Raw genomic sequence first — 25151 nt, forward strand, 5'->3', positions numbered from 1 at the left:
TCAAGTGATGCAGCCAAAATCCATGTTGTTTCATAAAAAAATCATTGCTTTATTGAATCATGGCTAAAGCCATGATTTTTCTTTTAGCCCTCTTTGATTATCCTGTCAAGATGTATATTTGGATGTTTTTATCATGATTCAATAAAGCTATGAAAACAAACTTAAAAGCAAGGTGGATCTTCTGTGAGCTGGATTACTTTATATATTTATTGTTTAACTTAATTCAGTAATCCTTCAAATGGCAGTAACCTGAAGAGAAGAAACATCTACCTGGTGTACCTCAAAGACTGTCGAGAAGCAATGCTAAAAGCCATTTGCTAGCAGTTGTACTAGTTCAGACTATCTCTCGGTTTCTTGATTTGTGGATAGTGCACCCAACACATTTTAAATTACAGTTCACCTTGGTAAAAATTCTACTTGTTGTCAAATATCTGTTATAACATTGGAAAATAATATTGACCTGCAACAATGTAACACTGCAATATTTGGACATGTATCCACTATATGCCACTGTATCCATTTTACCCTAAATAACTACACATCATTGACATTAGTTACTTCTTTCATAAATTAGAGTATTTTATTTTCTTCTCCTATGATTCATCACTCTGAGTTTGTGTAATGGAAAAGTTCATTCAGTAAATGGGCAAGAAATAGCGCTGTCACTCTTTTGCTATGAGATTCTAAATAAAGATTAGTGTTGCGGCACAAACTGTTTCAATGAGTTTTAAATTATGTGGATTGCAGTTTTAGTGGAGCGTTCCAAGTTTTCCAAATAACAACCAATTTTAACACTTAAAAATATCCGATATATGTGTGAAATCACGCTAGTTGTCAGCTTATCCTATCACCAAGAAACTTGTAGCACTCTTCAGTCACAAATCATATGGGAAGCTGTGTCATTATGAATAAATATAACGATGACTACAAAAGTTATAAGCACAAATGAGCGAGGTTATTGTCAAGACTGAATGAAAATGTAAAGTATCATTTTTGAAACAGTTATTCATGAAGTAATTTTGTGATGTATTTTAAAGGAAATCCAACGAAGCCCAAAGAAATGGAAAGGAAAATGCATCCTGGATTCGGATTCTGTCTTTCAGTGGATATTAAGGCAAATCTACCCCCAAAATCAAGCGTGATAAATAGAGATGAGCGAACATGCTCGTCCGAGCTTGATGCTCGGTCGAGCATTAGGGTACTCGAAACTGCTCGTTACTCGGACGAATACTTCGCCCGCTCGAGAAAATGGCAGCTCCCGCCGTTTTGCTTTTTGGCGGCCAGAAACAGAGCCAATCACAAGCCAGGAGACTCTGCACTCCACCCAGCATGACGTGGTACCCTTACACGTCGATAGCAGTGGTTGGCTGGCCAGATCAGGTGACCCTGGGATAGACTAGCCGCTGGCCGCGCTGCTCGGATCATTCTGTCTCTGGATGCCGCTAGGGAGAGAGCTGCTGCTGGTCAGGGAAAGCGTTAGGGTGTTCTATTAGCTTACTGTTAGGCAGGAGTGATTCTCAAAGAACCCAACAGCCCTTCTTAGGGCTACAATAACGTTCTACTTTTTTTATTTTAATTTGCATCTTTTACCATTTTGTGAGGAATTAGCAGGGGGACTTGCTACCGTTGTGTTTAGCTCTTAGTGGCACACATATCCATAGCAAAGACCGAAGTGGCAAAATTCAGTAGGGGTTGGATTTCTATTAGGCAATAACTCAGTGTCATCTCATCTGGCATAGTAGTGTGCTTCCTTTGATACTTGGCTAGAAAATAGCCATAGGAGAATACAAACAGCTTCTTGAAGCCTACAGTAGCGTTCTATATATTTGATTTCTGGTTGATCTGCTGGTGGCTGTAGTTTCTGCAGTGCATGTACTTGCCAATTCTGAGCAATTTGTAGTGAGACTTGCGACCGCTGTGTTCTGCGCTTAGTGGCGCACATATCCATAGCAAAGGCCGAAGTGGCAAAATTAAGTAGGGGTTGGATTTCTATTAGGCAATAACTCGGTGTCATCTCATCTGGCATAGTAGTGTGCTTCCTTTGATACTTGGCTAGAAAATAGCCATAGGAGAATACAAACAGCTTCTTGAAGCCTACAGTAGCGTTCTATATATTTGATTTCTGGTTGATCTGCTGGTGGCTGTAGTTTCTGCAGTGCATGTACTTGCCAATTCTGAGCAATTTGTAGTGAGACTTGCGACCGCTGTGTTCTGCGCTTAGTGGCACACATATCCATAGCAAAGGCCGAAGTGGCAAAATTCAGTAGGGGTTGGATTTCTATTAGGCAATAAGTCAGTGTCATCTCATCTGGCATAGTAGTGTGCTTCCTTTGATACTTGGCTAGAAAATAGCCATAGGAGAATACAAACAGCTTCTTGAAGCCTACAGTAGCGTTCTATATATTTGATTTCTGGTTGATCTGCTGGTGGCTGTAGTTTCTGCAGTGCATGTACTTGCCAATTCTGAGCAATTTGTAGTGAGACTTGCGACCGCTGTGTTCTGCGCTTAGTGGCGCACATATCCATAGCAAAGGCCGAAGTGGCAAAATTCAGTAGGGGTTGGATTTCTATTAGGCAATAACTCGGTGTCATCTCATCTGGCATAGTAGTGTGCTTCCTTTGATACTTGGATAGAAAATAGCCATAGGAGAATACAAACAGCTTCTTGAAGCCTACAGTAGCGTTCTATATATTTGATTTCTGGTTGATCTGCTGGTGGCTGTAGTTTCTGCAGTGCATGTACTTGCCAATTCTGAGCAATTTGTAGTGAGACTTGCGACCGCTGTGTTCTGCGCTTAGTGGCGCACATATCCATAGCAAAGGCCGAAGTGGCAAAATTCAGTAGGGGTTGGATTTCTATTAGGCAATAACTCAGTGTCATCTCATCTGGCATAGTAGTGTGCTTCCTTTGATACTTGGCTAGAAAATAGCCATAGGAGAATACAAACAGCTTCTTGAAGCCTACAGTAGCGTTCTATATATTTGATTTCTGGTTGATCTGCTGGTGGCTGTAGTTTCTGCAGTGCATGTACTTGCCAATTCTGAGCAATTTGTAGTGAGACTTGCGACCGCTGTGTTCTGCGCTTAGTGGCGCACATATCCATAGCAAAGGCCGAAGTGGCAAAATTCAGTAGGGGTTGGATTTCTATTAGGCAATAACTCGGTGTCATCTCATCTGGCATAGTAGTGTGCTTCCTTTGATACTTGGCTAGAAAATAGCCATAGGAGAATACAAACAGCTTCTTGAAGCCTACAGTAGCGTTCTATATATTTGATTTCTGGTTGATCTGCTGGTGGCTGTAGTTTCTGCAGTGCATGTACTTGCCAATTCTGAGCAATTTGTAGTGAGACTTGCGACCGCTGTGTTCTGCGCTTAGTGGCGCACATATCCATAGCAAAGGCCGAAGTGGCAAAATTCAGTAGGGGTTGGATTTCTATTAGGCAATAACTCAGTGTCATCTCATCTGGCATAGTAGTGTGCTTCCTTTGATACTTGGCTAGAAAATAGCCATAGCAATAGGATAGGATTGTTTGGTTTTAAAAACTCAAAAAAAAAACAAAAAACACAAAAAAACACAAAAAAAAACAAAAAGAAGTAAAAAAAAAAAAAAAGTTATAACTCTCATTTTAAAAATGTTTAACCCGAGGGCTAGGGGTAGAGGACGAGGGCGGGGACGTGGGCGTCCAACTACTGCAGGGGTCAGAGGCCGTGGTCCTGGGCGGGGTGAGACACCACCTGCTGATGAGGGAGCAGGGGAACGCCGCAGAGCTACACTCCCTAGGTTCATGTCTGAAGTTACTGGGACTCGTGGTAGAGCACTGTTGAGGCCAGAACAGTGCGAACAGGTGATGTCGTGGATTGCTGACAATGCTTCGAGCAATTTGTCCACCACCAGTCAGTCTTCCACGCAGTCCACCCATGTCACCGAAATCCCCACTCCTCCAGCTCCTGCACCTCAGCCTCCTCCCCCCCAGTCTGCCCCCTCCCAGGAAAATTTGGCATTTGAACCGGCATACTCTGAGGAACTGTTTTCTGGACCCTTCCCACAGTCACAAACCACTTGTCCGGTTGCTGCTGAGCAATTTTCCGATGCCCAGGTTTTCCACCAGTCACAGTCTGTGGGTGATGATGACCTTCTTGACGTAGTGGAAGTGTGTAAAGAGGTGTCCGACGATGAGGAGACACGGTTGTCAGACAGTGGGGAAGTTGTTGTCAGGGCAGGAAGTCCGAGGGGGGAGCAGACTGAGGGATCGGAGGATGATGAGGTGACAGACCCAAGCTGGGTTGAGAGGCCGGGTGAACACAGTGCTTCTGAGACGGAGGAGAGTCCTCGACCTGAACAGGTTGGAAGAGGCAGTGGTGGGGCCAGACGGAGAGGCAGGGCCAGAGCTGGTGCATCAGCGCCACTGTCAACTAGTGAAGCTCCCGTGGTGAGGGCTCTTGCGGCGAGGGCTAGATCTTCAGAAGTGTGGAGGTTCTTTAAGGAAACACCGGATGACCGACGGACTGTGGTGTGCAACATTTGCCAAACCAGGCTCAGCAGGGGTTCCACCACTACTAGCTTAACTACCACCAGTATGCGCAGGCATATGAATGCTAAGCACCCCACTCAGTGGCAACAAGCCCGTTCACCTCCGGCCGTGCACACCACTGCTCCTTCCCCTGTGTCAGCTGCTAGTCAGCCCCCTGCCCAGGACCCTGGCACAAAAACCCCATCGTCGCCTCCACGATCCTCCACAGCATCCACCAGCGTTCAGCTCTCCATACCCCAGACGCTGGAGCGGAAACGCAAATATAGTGCAACCCACCCGCACGCCCAAGCCCTTAATGTGCACATCTCCAGATTGCTTAGCCTGGAGATGCTGCCCTATAGGCTAGTAGAGACCGAGGCCTTTCGCAACCTCATGGCGGCGTCCGCCCCTCGGTATTCGGTCCCCAGCCGCCACTACTTTTCCCGATGTGCCGTCCCAGCCCTGCACCAGCACGTGTCAGACAACATCATCCGTGCCCTGACCAACGCCGTTTCTGACAAGGTCCACCTGACCACGGACACGTGGACGAGTGCTGCCGGGCAGGGCCACTATATATCGCTGACGGCACATTGGGTTAACTTGGTGGAGGCTGGGACCGAGTCTGACCCTGGGGCTGCTCATATACTGCCGACGCCGAGGATTGCGGGGCCTACCTCGGTCCAGGTGTTTCAGGCCTACTATGCCTCCTCCTCCTCCCACCCCTCCTCCACCTCCTCCTCCGAACTACCATCCGTGGGCACGGCGCCATCAGTCGGTAGCTCTAGGCACAGCAGCAGTGCCGTCGCTAAGCGACAGCAGGCGGTGCTCAAACTGCTGAGCCTAGGCGACAAAAGGCACACCGCCCAAGAGCTATTACAGGGCATCACGGCGCAGACTGATCTGTGGCTGGCACCGCTGAACCTCAAGCCGGGAATGGTTGTGTGTGACAACGGCCGTAACCTGGTGGCGGCTCTGCAACTCGGCAGACTGACACATGTGCCATGCCTGGCCCATGTGTTAAATCTGATAGTGCAGCGTTTCCTCAAGACATACCCCAATCTGTCTGATTTGCTCACGAAGGTGCGCCGCATCTGTGCGCATTTCAGGAAGTCCAGCCCAGATGCTGCCACTCTCAGGGCAGCGCAGCGCCGCCTCCAACTGCCCGCTCACCGACTGTTGTGCGACGTGCCCACGAGGTGGAATTCAACACTGACCATGTTATCCAGAGTTTACCAGCAGCGCAGAGCGATTGTAGACTGCCAGATGTCAACTTCCACCAGAACTGGTAGTCAGGTCAGTCAGCTTCCTCAAGTCTACAATGAGGAGTGGACGTGGATGTCTGATATCTGTCAGGTGCTGAGTAACTTTGAGGAGTCAACACAGATGGTCAGTGGCGATGCCGCCATCATCAGCCTCACCATCCCGCTGCTTGGCCTGTTGAAAAACTCTCTGGTCAGCATGAAGTCGGAAGCTTTGCGCTCGTCACAAGAGATGGGGGAAGAATATTCCCTTGTTGATAGCCAAAGCACCCTGAGGTCTGTTTCTCAGCGCATATCGGAGGAGGTGGAGGTGGAGGAGGAAGAGGAGGAAGAGGAGGAGAATGTTGGCGAGACACAAGAGGGGACCATTGTTGAGTCCTTCACTGTTCAGCGTGTATGGGCAGAAGAAGAGGAGTTGGAGGAGTTGGAGGAGGAGGAAATGGACAGTCAGGCCAGTGAGGGGAGTGAATTCTTACGCGTTGGTACTCTGGCGCATATGGCAGATTTCATGCTAGGCTGCCTATCCCGTGACCCTCGCGTTCAAAGAATTTATTCCAGCACCGATTACTGGGTGTTCACTCTCCTGGACCCACGGTACAAGCAAAATCTTCCCACTCTCATCCCTGGAGAGGAAAGGAGTGTGAGAATGCATGAATACCAGCAGGCCCTGGTGCACAAGCTGAAACAGTATTTCCCTTCTGACAGCGCTAGCGGCAGAGTGCGTAGTTCTGCGGGACAAGTAGCGAGGGAGAGTAGGCGAGCAGGCAGCTTGTCCAGCACTGGCAAGGGTACGCTTTACAAGGCTTTTGCCAGCTTTATGTCACCCCAGCAAGACACTGTCACCTGTCCCCAGTCTCGGCAGAGTAGGGCTGATCTTTACAGAAAGATGGTGAGGGAGTACGTAGCTGACCATACCATCGTCCTAAATGATCACACAGCTCCCTACAACTACTGGGTTTCAAAGCTGGACATGTGGCACGAACTGGCGCTGTACGCCTTGGAGGTTCTTGCCTGCCCTGCCGCTAGCGTCTTGTCCGAGCGGGTTTTCAGTGCAGCTGGTGGCATCATCACCGATAAGCGTACACGCCTGTCGACTGACAGCGCTGACAGGCTGACGCTTATTAAAATGAATAAAGGCTGGATTTCTCAGAATTTCCAATCTCCACCAGGTGAAAGAAGCTCAACCTGAATAATTGATCCACTCCTCCTCCTCCTCCTCATTTTCCTCCTTCTCCTCCTCTTTGTACAGTAAAGCAGAGGAAAATGGCTATTTTTTGACAGGGCCCACTGGCTCTTGCTATAGTACTTCATGCATTTAATTTTTCTGGAGGGCCACCTACCCGGTCCTCTGTTTGAAACAATTTTTGTGAGTGCCACATACAGGCACTCAATCTATTCCATTTTACTGCAGGGCCACCTACCTGCTCCTCTGGTTTGAACAATTTTTGGGACTGCCACATACAGGCACTCAATCTATTCCATTTTACTGGAGGGCCACCTACCTGCTCCTCTGGTTTGAAACATTTTTGGGACTGCCACATACAGGCACTCAATCTATTCCATTTTACTGCAGGGCCACCTACCTGCTCCTCTGGTTTGAACAATTTTTGGGACTGCCACATACAGGCACTCAATCTATTCCATTTTACTGGAGGGCCACCTACCTGCTCCTCTGGTTTGAACAATTTTTGGGACTGCCACATACAGGCACTCAATCTATTCCATTTTACTGCAGGGCCACCTACCTGCTCCTCTGGTTTGAACAATTTTTGGGACTGCCACATACAGGCACTCAATCTATTCCATTTTACTGGAGGGCCACCTACCTGCTCCTCTGGTTTGAAGAATTTTTGGGACTGCCACATACAGGCACTCAATCTATTCCATTTTACTGGAGGGCCACCTACCTGCTCCTCTGGTTTGAAACATTTTTGGGACTGCCACATACAGGCACTCAATCTATCCCATTTTACTGGAGGGCGACCTACCTGCTCCTCTGGTTTGAAAAATGTTTGGGACTGCCACATACAGGCACTATCCAAATTAAATTGTCTCCATAGCAGCCTCCACACGTTGTCTCCATTGCTACCTCCAAAAGTCGTCCATATAGCTGCCTCCATACATCGTCCCTTTATCAAACGAGGTGTGTCAGGCAGAAATTTGGGTTGTTTTCATGGATTCCACATCAAAGTTGTTAACTTTGTCGCCACCCTGCTGTGTTATCCACAAAATATACTGGCAAACTTTTACCATTTAGGGATATTATTTCAGCGCTTCTTGCGCATCTGTTTACATTCCCCTCACCCGGCATATCCTAAACTTATAAGAACGCTACTACACTTGATCTTATACAAAAGGTTCTTAGAAGTGCTGTTTGGGGAGTAGCCTAGAGACAGGGGCTTGGATTGGCGAAAGCTCGCCTGGCAGCGGAACGCCAGCTCCATGCGCATCATGCGCTTCTTGCGCATCTGTTTACATTCCCCTCACCCGCCATATCCCAAACTTATAAGAACGCTACTACACTTAACTTGGTGCAGGCTGGGACCGAGTCTGACCCTGGGGCTGGTCATATACTGCCGACGCAGAGAATTGCGGGGCCTACCTCGGTCCAGGTCTCAAAGGCCTACTATACCTCCTCCCACCCCTCCTCCACCTCCGAATTACCATCCGTGGGCATGGCGCCATCAGTCGGTAGCTCTAGGCACAGCAGCAGTGCCGTCGCTAAGCGACAGCAGGCGGTGCTGAAACTGCTGAGCCTAGGCGATAAAAGGCACACCGCCCAAGAGCTATTACAGGGCATTCCACATCAAAGTTGTTAACTTTGTCGCCACCCTGCTGTGTAATCCACAAAATATACTTGCAAACTTTTACCATTTAGGGATATTATTTCAGCGCTTCTTGCGCATCTGTTTACATTCCCCTCACCCGCCATATCCTAAACTTATAAGAACGCTACTACACTTGATCTTATACAAAAGGTTCTTAGAAGTGCTGTTTGGGGAGTAGCCTATAGACAGGGGCTTGGATTGGCGAAAGCTCGCCTGGCAGCGGAGCGCCAGCTCCATGCCAAGATCCAACTAACATAGTTTTAACTGCAGCACCTTTAATCTACTACTAGTTCACTGCCTCCATACATGGTCCCCTTATCAAACGAGCTGTGTCAGGCAGAATTTTGGGTTGTTTTCATGGCTTCCATGTTAACTTTGTCGCCACCCTGCTGTGTAATCCACAAAATATACTGGCAAACTTTTATCATGTACCGATATTATTTGAGCGCTTCTTGCTCACCTCCTTTGGTTCCTCTCTGCCACCCATTGGTTTGAAGCCTGAGTCCATTTAGGGTATGTCGCCATGCCACTCTCTAGCCTTCCGCTGCTGCCGCTGCCTCTGCATGCCGTCCCCTATAGTGTCAGGGTCAATTATTGGATGTTTTAGATGCTATCTAGCTTCATTCTGTCACTCTGTCATGGCCATGCTGTTGCCCATAATTTTGGCATAATGGTGCGATTAGGCAGCCTCAGAGGCATCCATGCATGCTGCCCCTGCTGTTTCCTGTCCATTTCCGTGGTGTTTCCATCCTTTTCTGAGGTTCCCAGGTGTTTGGCCAAGCTTCCCTGTGCAGAGCCTTGGTCCCCTTGAAAAATGCTCGAGTCTCCCATTGACTTCAATGGGGTTCGTTATTCGAGACGAGCACTCGAGCATCGGGAAAAGTTCGTCTCGAATAACGAGTACCCGAGCATTTTAGTGTTCGCTCATCTCTAGTGATAAACCAAGAGCACTTATCATAGATCCAGGCACCATGACTGTGGTAATATTCTTATATTTTTCTATACATGGCCTCCTTCCTTCTTAAATCAGCTATCCCAGACCCATTGACTTTACAGACTTTTAAGCTGTCTAACACCTCCCAACTTCTATAAGAAGATTGCCACAGTTACAGTGCCTGGATCTATGAGTGAGTGTTTCTGTTTTATCCATGCTTAATGTAGATTTCATACAATGCAAAAATGGCTATTTTCTATAGCTGTTACTTTTTATATGGACAAGGATATTGAGCCTTAAACCTGAGTCCCCAAACTGTCCCTGCCTACGTACAGGGCCCACCCCAACCAATGACCAGTAAATGGGCATCGTTTCCCCCATGATACTTTGTATAAGTCCTACTCCAGACGTCTTCTTCACCCATGATACATTGTAGAAGTCCTAGTAAAAGCGTCTTCTCTAGAGATGAGCGAACACACTCGTCCGAGCTCAATGCTCATTCGAGCATTAGCGTACTCGTAACTGCTCGTTGCTCGGACGAATACTTCGCCAGCTCGAGAAAATGGCATCTCTCGCCGTTTTGACTTTTGTCGGCCAGAAACAGAGCCAATCACAAGTCAGGAGACTCTGCACTCCACCTAGCATGACGTGATACCCTTACACATCGATAGCAGTGGTTGGCTGGCCTGATCAGGTGACCCTGGAATAGACTAGCCCCTGCCTGCGCTGCTCGGATCATTCTCTGTCTGGATGCCGTTAGGGAGAGAGTTGCTGCTGCTGCAGGAATAGCGTTAGGGTGTTATATTAGCTTACTGTTAGGCAGGAGTGAATCTACAAGAACCCAACAGCCCTTGTTAGGGCTAGAATAGCGTTATATATATTTTTATTTTGTTTGCTTGTGGCTGGGCTTGCTGGTACTAGTAGTACAGCTAGTACCATATTGTGAGGAATTTGCAGAGAGACTTGGGAACGTTCTATTAGCTCTTAGTGACACACACATCTCAAACACCTAAGTGGGACAATTTATTAGGGGTTTGATTGAATTAGGCACAATCTGATGATTTTTTTTTTACTTTTATTTTTTTTTATAACTCAAAGTCATCATGCACAGCACAAAATCCAATTGTGTGCTGTCAGTGTAGGTTAGAAACTAGCCATAGCAATATGATAGCATCGTTTTGTAAAAAATAAAAAAATAATAAAAAAATCCCCCAAAAATTTACAGTTTACACTTCAATTTTGAAAATGTTGAACCCGAGGGCTAGGGGTAGAGGACGAGGGCATGGACGTTGGCGTCAAACTACTGTAGGGGTCAGAGGCTGTGGTCCTGGACGGGGTGAGACACCACCTGCTGATGAGGGAGCAGGGGAACGCCGCAGAGCTACACTCCCTAGGTTCATCATGTCTCAAGTTACTGGGACTCGTGGTAGAGCACTGTTGAGGCCAGAACAGTGCGAAGAGGTGATGTCGTGGATTGCGGACAATGCTTCTAGCCATTTGTCCACCAGTCAGTCCTCCACGCAGTCCACCCATGTCACCGAAATCAGCACTCCTCCAGCTCCTCCACCTCAGCCTCCTTCCCCCCAGTCTGCCCCCTCCCAGGAAAATTTGGCATTTGAACCGGCATACTCTGAGGAACTGTTTTCTGGACCCTTCCCACAGTCACAAACCACCTGTCCGGTTGCTGCTGAGCTCTTTTCCGATGCCCAGGTTTTCCATCGGTAGCAGTCTGTGGGTGATGATGACATTGTTGATGTAGTGGAAGAAGTGTGTAAAGAGGTGTCGGACGATGAGGAGACACGGTTGTCAGACAGTGGTGAAGTTGTTGTCAGGGCAGGAAGTCCGAGGGGGGAGCAGACTGAGGGATCGGAGGATGATGAGGTGACAGACCCAAGCTGGGTTGATAGGCCGGGTGAACACAGTGCTTCTGAGACGGAGGAGAGTCCTCGACGAGAACAGGTTGGAAGAGGCAGTGGTGGGGCCAGACGGAGAGGCAGGGCCAGAGCTGGTGCATCAGCGCCAAATGTTTCACGTAGTCAAGCTCCCGTGGTGAGGGCTAGATTTTCGGAAGTCTGGAGGTTCTTTAGAGAAACACCGCATGACCGACTGTGTTGTGCAACCTGTGCCACACCAGGATCAGCAGGGGTACCACCACTACCAGCTTAACTACCACCAGTATGCGCAGGCATATGAATGCTAAACACCCCACTCAATGGCACCAAGCCATGGCGGCGGCCGCCCCTCGGTATTCGGTCCCCAGCCGCCACTACTTTTTCCGATGTGCCGTCCCAGCCCTGCACCAGCACGTGTCAGACAACATCATCCATGCCCTGACCAACGCCGTTTCTGACAAGGTCCACCTGACCACGGACATGTGGATGAGAGCTGCCGGGCAGGGCTACTATATGTCGCTGACGGCACATTGGGTTAACTTGGTGGAGGCTGGGACAAAGTCTGACCCTGCGGCTGGTCATGTACTGCCGACGCCGAGGATTTCGGGACCTACCTCGGTCCAGGTCTCTCAGGCATACTATGCCTCCTCCTCCTCCCCCCCCTCCTCCACCTCCACCTCAAAATTACCATCCGTGGTACGCCATCAGTCGGTAGCTCTTGGCACAGCAGCAGTGCCGTTGCTAAGCGACAGTAGGCGGTGCTCAAACTGCTGAACCTAGGCGATAAAAGGCACACCGCCCAAGAGCTATTACAGGGCATCACGGCGCAGACTGATCTGTGGCTGGCACCGCTGAACCTGAAGCCAGGCATGGTTGTGTGTGACAACGGCCGTAACCTGGTGGCGGCTCTGCAACTTGGCAGACTGACACATGTGCCATGCCTGGCCCATGTGTTAAGTCTCATAGTTCAGCGTTTCCTCAAGATATACCCCAATCTGTCTGATTTGCTCACGAAGGAGGGTCGCATCTGTGCACATTTCAGAAAGTCCAGCACAGATGCTGCCACTCCAACTGCCCGCTCACCGACCGTTGTGCGACGTGCCCACGAGGTGGAATTCAACATAAACCATGTTATCCAGAGTTTACCAGCAGCGCAGAGCGATTGTAGACTGCCAGATGTCAACTTCCACCAGAACTGGTAGTCAGGTCAGTCAGCTTCCTCAAGTCTACAATGAGGAGTGGACGTGGATGTCTGATATCTGTCAGGTGCTGAGTAACTTTGAGGAGTCAACACAGATGGTCAGTGGCGATGCCGCTAGCTCCATCCCAAGATTAGGCAGCCTCAGAGGCATCCATGCATACTGCCCCTGCTGTTTCCTGTCCATTTCGCCTCCACGATCCTCCACAGCGTCCACCAATGTCTCCATGCGCAACTTTCAACTCTCTATACCCCAGACGCTGGAGAGCGAGAGGATATACAGCACATCATTCCCTTATCAAACGAGCTGTGTCAGGCAGAATTTTCGGGCGTTTCACCAGATACATAATGGAACTTGGCCCATCTGTCACCGCCATGCTGGAGACCTGAAGTTGCAATCATAGCAGCGCAATATGGATGCCCCATTCTGTCGCTCTTAATCATGGAACCATTTCCGAAAAAACAATTAAATATAGAACCGCTATGTTATTCCATTATTCCTAGGTGAAATATTCAAACGACCACGCCTGCTTTGAAAATTATAATTTTTTCTAAGTAAACACTTCTGGCCCCCAGGCCCATTTTGGGTGGGGAGGAGCTGAGAGACAGGGGCTTGGACAGACGAACGCTCACCTGGCAGCGGACCGCCAGCTCCATCCCAAGATTAGGCAGCCTCAGAGGCATCCATGCAGACTGCCCCTGCTTTTTCCTGTCCATTTCACCTCCACGATCCTCCACAGCGTCCACCAATGTCTCCATGCGCAACGTTCAACTCTCTATAACCCAGACGCTGGAGCACGAGAGGATATACAGCACATCTTTCCCTTATCAAACGAGCCGTGTCAGGCAGAATTTTAGGTATTTCACCAGATACATAATGGAACTCGGCGCATCTGTCGCCGCCCTGCTGGAGACCTGAAGTTGCAATCATAGCAGCGCAATATGAATGCCCCATACTGTCGCTCTTAATCATGGAAGTCTTCTCCATGGCTGCCTCCACATGTCGTCCCCTTATCAAACTTGCTGTGTCAGGCTCATTTTTCGGGTGTTTCACCAGATACGTTATGGAACTTGGTCACTATGTCGCCACCATGCTGTGTTATCGACTAAATATACCGTCAACCTTTTGTTGACATAGGAAATCATTTCAGCGCTTCTTGCTCACCTCCTTTGGTTCCTCTCTGCCACCCATTGGTTTGAAGCCTGAGTCCATTTAGGGTATGTCGCCATGACACTCTCTAGCCTGCCTCTGCTTCGCATTGCCATCTTCTATAGTGTCAGGGTCAAATATTGGATGTTTTAGATGCTATCTAGCCTCATTCGGTCACTCTGTCATGGCCATGCTGTTGCACATAATTTTGGCATAATGGTGCGATTAAGCAGCCTCAGAGGCATCCATGCATGCTGCCCCTGCTGTTTCCTGTCCATTTGCGTGGTGTTTCCATCATTTTCTGAGGTTTCCAGGTGTTTGGCCAAGCTTCCCTGTGCAGAGCCTTGGTCCCCTTGAAAAATGCTCCAGTCTCCCATTGACTTCAATGGGGTTCGTTATTCGAGTCGAGCACTCGAGCATCGGGAAAAGTTTGTCTCGAATAACGAGCACCCGAGCATTTTAGTACTCGCTCATCTCTAGTCTTCTCCCATGATACTTTGTATAACCATGTCCAGGCGTCTTCTTCACCCATGATATTTTGTACAAGTCCTAGTCCAGGCGTCTTTTTATCCCATGATACTTTGTATAAGTCCTTGTCAAGGTGTCTTCTTCCCTCATGATACTTTGTATAAGCCCTAGTTCAAGCGTCTTCTGCTCCCATGACACTTTGTATAAGTACTAGTCCAAGCGTCTTCTGCTCCAATGATATTTTGTGTAAGTCCTAGTCCAGGCATCTTCTCTGATGATGCTTTGTATAAGTCCTAGTCAAAATTTGTAATTTTTTTAAATTTTGAAAAAATTCTCCATTTTCAGAATTCTAAATGTTGTGCTTTTTAGGCAGACAGTCCTACCATTAAAATGAGTAACTACCATTTACCATATATCTGCTTTATGTTGGCATCATTTACTATGCTGTTTTATAAGGCTTACCATTCGAACAGCAATTTTCCAGATTTTTTATGAAAATTATGAATTAAATATTGTAGACAGCATTTTATTTTTATGAAAGTTTTAAAAGTCCTATTTATTAGAAATCCTGACAAAAGAATCTACTTCTAAATCCGCAGCTCTCAAACTATTCAAACCTTCTACAGCTTTTAACCATTTAAGCATTTAATATAATGTAAAGCAAAATGGGGGTTCTATTCAGAATTTGACAATACAGCATTTTTTTGTACCTAAAATTTACACATTTATTCGTGATAAAAAGAGAAAATAAATCACAAATTTTGTTGTGCTATGCCAGTTGATGTCAGCTGTTTTATGGCCTATAGCGGAACATAGAAGGGAAGTAGCACCATTGAGATTTTGGAGGAAAGATTTTCATGGAGTTGTTTTAAGGTGCCATAACAAGTTACTGAGGTACCAGAACAGTATAAACCCCAACAAATGATGCCATTTTGGAAATTCAAAGAATCTATATAAGAGCACAGTGAGCTTTTAAAGAACACTGGTGTAAAAAATGAAACTTTGATTTGGCCCCAAAATATATATTTTTACAAGAAGTTAAAGAAGAAAATTTACACCATAGTTTCTTAATGCTATTTGTCCTAAATACAGAAGTACCTTATATGTGGCTGCTGTGGGGGCAGACAGTTAGGCCAATTGGCTTTTGGAGTTTGGCAAAACAGATTTTGGGTGTTATGTCACATTCTGAGATACCAGAATGATAGAAACCCTCAAAGAATGATATCATTTTTGAAATGTAATTCCTTAAAGGAAACCTACCACTGCCCGCATGATGAAATCATGCGAGCAGACCACCCGGTAGGCTACTTCATGCTGATGCCGGCACATAGTTTTGTTAGGCACGGCAATCGTTAGTTTAGCAAAAAAAACTATTTTCTTACATATTTAAATGAGCCCTCCGGTGCTACCCTGCGCCATCTTCGGGCTGGCGGTAGCTTCCGATGTTTAATTATTCCTCCTTCAGGTGCCGAGAGCCGTGACATCACCAAGCTCTCGGCACCTATCGCCGGCCGGCTGTGCGAGACTTAGTGTCTGCGCATGCCCGATAGGTGCCGAGAGCTTGGTGACGTCACGGCTCTCAGCACCTGGAGGAGGAATAATTAAACATCGGAAGCTACCGCCAGCCCGAAGATGGCGCAGGGTAGCACAGGAGGGCTCATTTAAATATGTAAGAAAATAGTTTTTTTTGCTAAACTAACGATTGCCGTGCCTAACAAAACTATGTTTCGGCATCAGCATTAAGTAGCCTACCGGGTGGTCTGCTCGCATGATTTCATCATGCGGGCAGTGGTAGGTTTCCTTTAAGGAATTTATCATCGGGTAAATTGAGTCTTTTATCCCGCAAATGTTCCAACCAGATAATCAATACTCCATCAATTATATTTTATTACTGGAATAGATATTTATCATTTTTTTTAATCAATTTTTTTTGCTGCTCACTGATATCTCATTTACATCGTTTTTTTTATATTTGAGTAGTTTTTCAGAACAAAAATGCATTTCAAAGAAACAAACCCTTGTTTTAGTATCACCAGAGGCATGCTATTTTTATTTTTTAATGATGGGGCTGTTTTAGTGCTTAGAGCGTGAGTTGTACATATAAATTCTAACAAGTCTGGGAGTGATACGTGATATGTTTCGTTTATTTTAATTTCTTACTATAAGGGTTCCAGTAGCATTTAACAGATGGTGGTACTACTTGACTGCTTTGATACTGTGACAACTTTTATATCCTTATCTGTTAAGAGAATATTGGTCCAAAAATTGTTCTGAATAAACAGTGACAGCTATATACAACAGCTAATTTTAGGTTTTTAGGTCAAAATTGAATTCAGTTTTTTTGATCAGTGACATATTTTGGTACATTCTTATAAAATCATTTATGCACAACACATGATATGCATTGCTGGAGTTACTTTTTTCTGTGTTTTGTACTTACCAGGAAGCAGTGATCCCCTGAGAAATGCAATCGAATTTGATATTTCTTTGTATTCCTGGGTAGTTGTGATATTTAGCTTGATAGTTATTTGATCTTAAAAACAAACAGAAAGATCTCCAATTAAATAATATACATAGTTTTGTCATCAGTAAAAAAACCCCCAAAAACTAATTTTATTATTATGTTATATATGGGGGGGGGGGGAGATTAAACTGTCCCTGTGTCTTCTGTATCTTTTTTTCAGCCCCCAAGTCATACATTATTTTTATATTCAGACAATCCCTTTAAATATAAATAAATATCTTTATCTAAATAATTATTTTTATAATCCACTTTTCTATAGAATTAGCTTTTGACTTCAAATTCTAAAACATAATGGGGAAGACTTATCAAGTGTCTGAAAGTCAGAATATTTCCAGTTGCCCATGGCAACCAATCACAGCTCGGCTTTCATTTTACCAGTTCTCATGAATATTTTAAAGGGGAGCTTTGATTGGTTGCCATGGGAAACAAGAAATATTCTGACTTTCAGACACTTGATAAATATGCCCAAATATATTCTTATATAGCTGCTGGAGTGATGGATTGTTATGGCACAACGACACATCACAGGAACCAGCAGCAGAGGAGAGACAACAATGCTTGAATGGAGGGAAGCCTGTAAAGGTCAGATTAAGGCCAGATTAAGGTAAAGGTCATCTAAAATATTACATTTACCATTAGCAAAATGTAATATATTACTAAGTCTAATAAGTCTAAGTCTAATAAATATAAATGTATGCATTTTTACTTAGTTCTACGTTATTTTATGTTTTTGTAATTTTCTTTTTTTTGTTTGTAAGTCCTGTACAGAACTTTCAAAAATAATGTCTGAACAAGACAAACATATGCAAACTAGCCTGACAAGTTAATTGCAGAACAATGCTTTCATGCTGTTTATAAAAAAAACTATTATGTAATACATGCATTCAGTTTAGCACAAGTTTGGTAAACCACTTTGTTCTATGAGATGTGGTGTCAGCAAAATAAAAATGTTAACAATAACTTTTTTATTAATTTCCCTTATTTTTACATTAGAGAATATGGGAAAACATTTAAGAAGAATAAATAAGATTTACTTCTTTTTTATTTGCACAATTTGATAATATATAGATAACATCTATCTTCATTTTAACCATTGTAAGGTCTCTTTCACACCAACATATGTAAACAACCATTTGCTTCCCGTACAATAAGGTTTTCACATGGGTAGCATTCGGTTGCATACGGACATCCATTTACATGGGTGTATTGTCCACCATACTGTGAGCAAGACGTTAAAAATATATAACAGGTTTTATTTTCTCCAGTATTTCCATTCCATATACCCTATTGAAGTCTATGGGAACACTAAACCCCTTACTGACATGTGATGCAATACTTCGTCACATGCCGGGTGCAGGTGCATGGAGAAGGCTCATGGGCTCATTGCAGTAAAGGGTTACCAGTAACACCCACGATCGGTGCCAGCACCTTGGCGAGTATCACCACTCCCTGGGAGCGGCGATGCGTCGCCATGACAGGGTTAACCTATTCATTAGAATGTGCTATCAGCACCTTGTAATGAATGAGGAAAAAAATCCCCATATACTGCCATACTGTAGTACGGCAGTATATGATAGGATCGTACAGACAACCTTGGGTTAAAGTACACTAGGGAGTCCGAAAAAATTTAAAAATTATTTTAAAAAAATTATAATAAAAACCCTTAAAACTGAAATCACCCCCCTTTCCCTAGAACTTATATAAATATAAATACACAGTAAAAGTCAAAAACACATTAGGTATTAGCGCCTCTGAAAATGCCGATATATCAAAATATAATAATGGTTTTTCACTGCGTTTAACCCTGTAACGGAAAATAGTGCCCAAAGTTGCCATTAAAAAAAAAATTCTATAAATGTGATCAAAAGGTCATACAGTCCTATAAATGAAAACATTGTAAATGTCATCAAAAGTAAAAAAAAAAAAAAAAGCACACCTCCCAAAGCTCTATATAGCAAAGAAGATGGCAAAATCCTCAAAAAAATTTTGTACAGGAGGTTATAATTTTTGTAAATGTATGAAAACATTATAAAACCTATACCTGGTATATCTGTAATTGTACCGACCCAAATAATAAAGAAAACATGTCATTTGGGGCATACAGTCAAATCCGTAAAATCATAGCCCACAAAAATACGGCACAAATGCGTTTTTTTACCAATATCACTGCATTTGGAATTTTTTTTCCCGTTTCGCAGTACATTGCATGGAATATTAAATACAACCATTTTGAAGTGTAATTTGTTACTCAGAAAATAAGCCATAACACAGCTCTGTACATGGAAAAATAAAAAAGTTATATATTTTTTTGAAGGTGGGGAGTGAAAACTGAAAACGCAAAAACGCAAAAGGGCTGCGGCTGGAAGGGGTTAAAAAGCATATTGCGTATGTGCTGCATACAGTCATGCACTATATGTTGCCATATATATGTGCAGTATTCAGGGAGACCAGAACCAATGGGAGGTACATTTTCTCAATAGTCAGCCATCATTTGCCAGCCCATCGTATTTTATATGGATATGGTACAGATACAGTGACAGATGAAAAACATCACGTGTATATACACTCACCAGCCACTTTATTAGGTACACCTGTACAACTGCTCGTTAACACTTAATTTCTAATCAGCCAATCACATGGCGGCAACTCAGTGCATTTAGGCATGTAGACATGGTCAAGACAATCTCCTGCAGTTCAAACCGAGCATCAGTATGGGGAAGAAAGGTGATTTGAGTGCCTTTGAACGTGGCATGGTTGTTGGTGCCAGAAGGGCTGGTCTGAGTATTTCAGAAACTGCTGATCTACTGGGATTTTCACGCACAACCATCTCTAGGGTTTACAGAGAATGGCCCGAAAAAGAAAAACATCCAGTGAGCGGCAGTTCTGTGGGCGGAAATGCCTTTTTGATGCCAGAAGTCAGAGGAGAATGGGCAGACTGGTTCGAGCTGATAGAAAGGCAACAGTGACTCAAATCTCCACCCGTTACAACCAAGGTAGGCAGAAGAGCATCTCTGAATGCACAGTACATCGAACTTTGAGGCAGATGGGCTACAGCAGCAGAAGACCACACCGGGTGCCACTCCTTTCAGCTAAGAACAGGAAACTGAGGCTACAATTTGCACAAGCTCATCGAAATTGGACAGTAGAAGATTGGAAAAACGTTGCCTGGTCTGATGAGTCTCGATTTCTGCTGCGACATTTGGATGGTAGGGTCAGAATTTGGCGTCAACAACATGAAAGCATGGATCCATCCTGCCTTGTATCAACGGTTCAGGCTGGTGGTGGTGGTGTCATGGTGTGGGGAATATTTTCTTGGCACTCTTTGGGCCCCTTGGTACCAATTGAGCATCGTTGCAATGCCACAGCCTACCTGAGTATTGTTGCTGACCATGTCCATCCCTTTATGACCACAATGTACCCAACATCTGATGGGTATCAATCAGCAATCATCTCAGACTGGTTTCTTGAACATGACAATGAGTTCACTGTACTCAAATGGCCTCCACAGTCACCAGATCTCAATCCAATAGAGCATCTTTGGGATGTGGTGGAAAGGGAGATTCGCATCATGGATGTGCAGCCGACAAATCTGCGGCAACTGTGTGATGCCATCATGTCAATATGGACCAAAATCTCTGAGGAATGCTTCCAGCACCTTGTTGAATCTATGCCACGAAGAAATGAGGCAGTTCTGAAGGCAAAAGGGGTCCAACCCGTTACTAGCATGGTGTACCTAATAAAGTGGCCGATGAGTGTATAAGGATTCATGTGGCACAGAAATACAGGAGTGGAAAAAATATACATTCGTGTGAAAGGGTCATTTGTGTGAAAACCATTGGCAGTGCCAAGACCTTATATGACTTTCTTAGTCTCATTTCCCACCTGTTCAAATGATGGACAGAAGTTATATCAGACTTAAATCATTAATATATGCTTTAAATAGATTTAGTAAGCAGTATTAACCCTTTAAAGGAATTGTACCACTTAGAGGAGCACATTGTAAAAAAAGCACACTCAAATTTAGTTGTGCGCACAGTGATGCAGGGACTTCTCCAGTGAGGTCACCCAGGTCTCGGGAACACTCATACATGCACGGTCGGCTCTCTCAATACCTTCTCTACCACAACAGGCTCACACTGTGGTAGGACAGTGAGGGAATGTGTGCGCATGTGAGAGGTATAAGTGGCTAAAACACCTGGTTATCTAAACTTCTACAGCAGTCCAGACTATATGCAAGTCCTTTATGCCAGGGGTCATTAGTGCCTAAATGTCCAGGATACATGTTATTTGTTTATAGAATTAGTAGTACAAATAACTAAAAATGGGAAAAAAATAAGTTTTGTCATTATACTTCATTGAAGTTTGTATTATTAAGCTTTAAAATAGTTTAAACCTTTACCAAAATATGTTATAAAATATGTATAGCATCAGTCCATCACCATTTCCCCTTCATTGAGGGTTGCTTACTTTCAATGGTAATATTTCCTAAAGTGTGGCATTAGAAACACAATTATGTCCTATTAGAAAGGTTAATCATATCAGAGTTGTGTTTGTAGGTGAAACAGAACCAGAGATACAGTTGAGAACTGAGACTTGCATATAAAAATCAAATTTTTTCTGAAACTTTAACAGTGGATATCGCCGGTTCAGTACCACCTAGGAATAAAATCCTGATAGAAATCTCCCCATTGATATATTATGTGCCATAGTTCAGGAGAAATAATCATTTGAAGTGGGCCACTATCTTGACGTCTAGAATTGGGTTATCTGCATGTGCAACATCCCCCCACCGGGGCCTAGCCCTTGAGGTGAGGCCTGGAGACAGCCGAGGCCCGTGGTACCGGAGTGGCTGGCGGTTGCGGCCTAAGCACGCTATTGTCACGGTGCTTGGTACGGGGGAATCGGAGGGCTGTCCTACAGCCTGGCAGGTCTCCAGCAGGGTGGTGTTGGCAAGAAATGATGAGGGAGCGGCTGCTATAGCGGATCTCCCTGGGGCAACCCCTTAATGTCCCGAGTGTGAGTCTCTGTGTAGATGGACAGGGTGCCGGTGATGAGGGTAGTTGTAGTAGCAGGGACCAGACGGAGACAGAGGTTGAAGAAAACAACTTACAGTTCGTTTATTGCAACCGGCAGGAACTGCAGAAAACGTGTCTTTAACAGGTGGAGTACTGGAGAGGTATTTGGAGGGAGCCACAGGATGTAGTTCACCAGCCTGGATGTGGAGGGCAGGCTGGGAGGCAGCTGTGTCCTGGTAGGAAGCTTCAGCTCGGTCCTGGATCTCTTCAGGTATCACCCTTGAAGGTAGGATGATACCCCTTTTCCTCACTACACTAGCTCTAGTCTAATCTTCCACTTCAGGCAGGGGCTAGGCTCTTCCTGCACTGGTCTGGTATGCTAGAGTCTCTGAGCTGCTGCTCAGCTAACTACTCTCTGCTTGCGTCCTGCAGACCCAGAGGGCCTGACTAGGACCGGTCTCTCTCCTGAGAGAGATTTCTCTCTTTCACCCCTTCTCCTCCAGAACATTCCAGGCTAGGGGGTTTTATTACCTCCCTTTGGTCAGGTGGTGGCTGCTCCTCCAATTACCTCTCAGTGCACAGAGACAGGATGTAACACATATCATTGGATAATAGAAATTACATCACATATTAACATCTGCCTTGCCAGGCAGGATTAACCACTGCAATTTCCCCTTGATCCTATAAGGACCATGTAGTGTAATGTGGTGTTACCTACAGGTGGGACGTATTCGCAAGCACTACCTCGCCATTGCATCGGCGAGGGTGTTGCATACCCCGGGGGCAATTGAAAGAGCCGCCCTCGGCTCGACTACCGATGTTTTGGGGCACAGAGGGGGCTAAGGGCACTTCTGGGAAGTGCAGGCTATGTGAGGTGTAGGGACAAACCGCCCATGGTCCTGGAAACAGGCACCTGGGTTGGTGTCGGACTAAGACAAAAATATGTATATCTGTATGACAGTTGGTCGCTGACGCCATTAAACCGAACTGTACAGTAGGAAAGGTGTGGTGTCATGTCCTGTAATCCACTCCTTGCACCAAGGCCTGTATATTTGTTTGATCAACGCTTCTTCCCTGGCGGCAAATATATGGTGTCTATCTGCATTGCATGAGCATATGCGACACGAGTACCTCCTGACTGACAACCTTACCCATGTATGAGTGGCATCCAGGTGCTATCTGTGTAACACCCCCGGTCCCCTAAAGACCCGCAGTTTACGGACTACCCCCATGTGCAAACCTCGGTTTGAGGGATCAGGTAGCGGTCAGTGTTTCACACAAAAAGACGGTCCGACACAGCCACACTACAACCTGAAAAGCCTATGAAAGGGTTAATGCAGACTACTGGCATATATTGACAGTGTGCAACAGGTTAGCAAAATCACATTGGCTTAGCAGCCCAATGGGTACACATCTTATAACATAACGTTACAGAGGTAGATAGGCTACTCAGGGTAGCACGATAGTAAATGTCTCTTTTCCTGCAAAGAAAAGGCATAAAAAGGTGCAAGCAGAATGTCCGTACCTAAAAAGGAAGGCATTAAGTGCAAAATAATAAGTCAATAGCCACTTTTCCTTTGTAGTATCTGGCAAAAGTCTCTCAGAAGGTCTCTACTGACAAAGTCCATCTTCTGGGTACTGCCCTTGATGTGGGGAAAAGTGCACTGAGAAGCAAAGGGTCTCCTCTTTGTGTAGAGGGACAGAGTCCTTTGAAGAAAGAATCTCTGCTGTGGCAGAGGAAGGGGTGCTACCATAGCACATGACAGTGGATAATCTCTTGACTGAGATAAATAAGGGTAAGAGTCTCAGGACAGTTTCTGGCTCTTTAGGGATAAGAGGAATAGATATACATATGTACACAGTACCTGAAGGAGGCTTTCAGCCCTTCAGGGTTAATCTTCTTGCTGCTCAAGAGCAATGGCTGCAGGCATGAGAGCAGGAACTGCAGCAGGGACATCATCAGCCTGGGTGAAGAAAGCAGTGTTGATATCTGTCACCTGAAGACATCTGGTGGTAGAAACTGGAACTGCTGACATGGAACACCCAGAAGCTGGAGCTGGAACAGCAGGGAGGTCATCTGCGGAGGCAGGCATCTCAGCAAAGGAAGGAGACAGGCACTTCTCTGGCTGACCTTTTGTAGCTGGGGGCGCTGTGGAGCGCATGATGATGACCACAGGAGCTGTAACTTCTTCACTGCTGACAGCTGAAGGATTGTTGTTCCTGGACTGACCTGTAGCTCTTGGGGACGCTGTTGCGCTGGCGGTGGTAACCTCTGTAGCTGGCAGGGCGTTCTCACCGGACAGCCCGGGCCTCTTAGCAGGTGGTCCTGGATACTCCGCAGGAAGGTCAGCAATGGCTACAGGAGTGTTGGGCTCTTCTGAGATAGCTTCCAGGGCAGAGGGAGCCCAAGGGAATAGCAGCGGTTTCTCGCCCGCTCGGGCTGGCTCCGGCAGGTTCCCCAAAACAAAACGAAAACCCTCCGGTGCATACGGTACCTGGAAACCGATAGTGGAGAGGATCCTCTGTAGGGGTTGAACCGGGGTCCCAGCCGGGGAAGATGGCTGCTGAGGATGGTCCGCCATTTTGGACCTATTGCAGAGAAGTCCGGCAGCTAGCAAACTCGATGCGTGTAGAGGGGCACTCTCCGTCCCAGACCGTAGGTAAGTGTCCGCAAAGGAGGCCCGAGTTGTACCGCGATGCAGCCGGTGCGCAGCAAAAGGTCTACGGATGGGGTGCGCTGCCACAATGATTAAAGTCTCAAAGGCCTCAAGGAACTCCGGTTCCTCACTGAGAGGTGAAGGCCTCGGTCTTGCTAGGATGGTGGCTGCGTCTTCACTCCACAAGGCGGTCAGCGGTTCACCTCCTGCGCTGAGATGGAGCGGGAAACTCTCGCGCCAGAGGGCGGGGCTTAAGTCCTTCCCGCCAGGAGCTGTGGCGGGCTGAATTTTCTGCTGCGCCACAGCGCGCTGAGGCAGGATTCGCGCCATACGCGCAGGGGGCGGAGCTTAGCGATGCCTCTGGGTTTTCCCGCCAGTGAAGGTTTTGGCGGGCTGGAATTACTTGCTGCGCCACAGTTTCTGAGGTAAAAAATCTTCAGGCGCGGCAGCGCCGGATGTAGCAGAGCTGACACAGTTCTTGCAGGGATTAACCTCTTGAGTGCTGGAGCGGCGCTCGACAGCACGTGGCAGCAGTAATACAGTTCAATCCAGAAACACACAATTACTTGGGCCTAAACCCGGATGGCAGCAGGGTTAGGCAGCACAGTCTTTTTCTTAATAAAGTACAGTCTTTAGTGCCAGGATAAGGCACAGAAGTAAATATCCTGTGATTCGTGACGCCACTTGCAACATCCCCCCACCGGGGCCTAGCCC

General features: G+C 46.0%; 1 protein-coding gene across 5 annotated transcripts in view; it reads right to left on the minus strand.

The window, feature by feature from the left end:
• The window catches only part of NAALADL2 (N-acetylated alpha-linked acidic dipeptidase like 2), a 509493-nt gene that overhangs the window by 155912 nt on the left and 328430 nt on the right, over positions 1-25151 (minus strand). For all 5 annotated transcript variants that reach the window (XM_072142777.1, XM_072142778.1, XM_072142776.1 and 2 more), the window contains exon 7: positions 16682-16774. In XM_072142777.1, the coding sequence (XP_071998878.1) occupies positions 16682-16774 (93 nt within the window). The remainder of the gene's footprint in view (positions 1-16681; positions 16775-25151) is intronic.

This window comes from Engystomops pustulosus, chromosome 3, assembly GCF_040894005.1.
Source record: "Engystomops pustulosus chromosome 3, aEngPut4.maternal, whole genome shotgun sequence".
In the NCBI taxonomy this organism is placed as follows: Eukaryota; Metazoa; Chordata; class Amphibia; order Anura; family Leptodactylidae; genus Engystomops; species Engystomops pustulosus.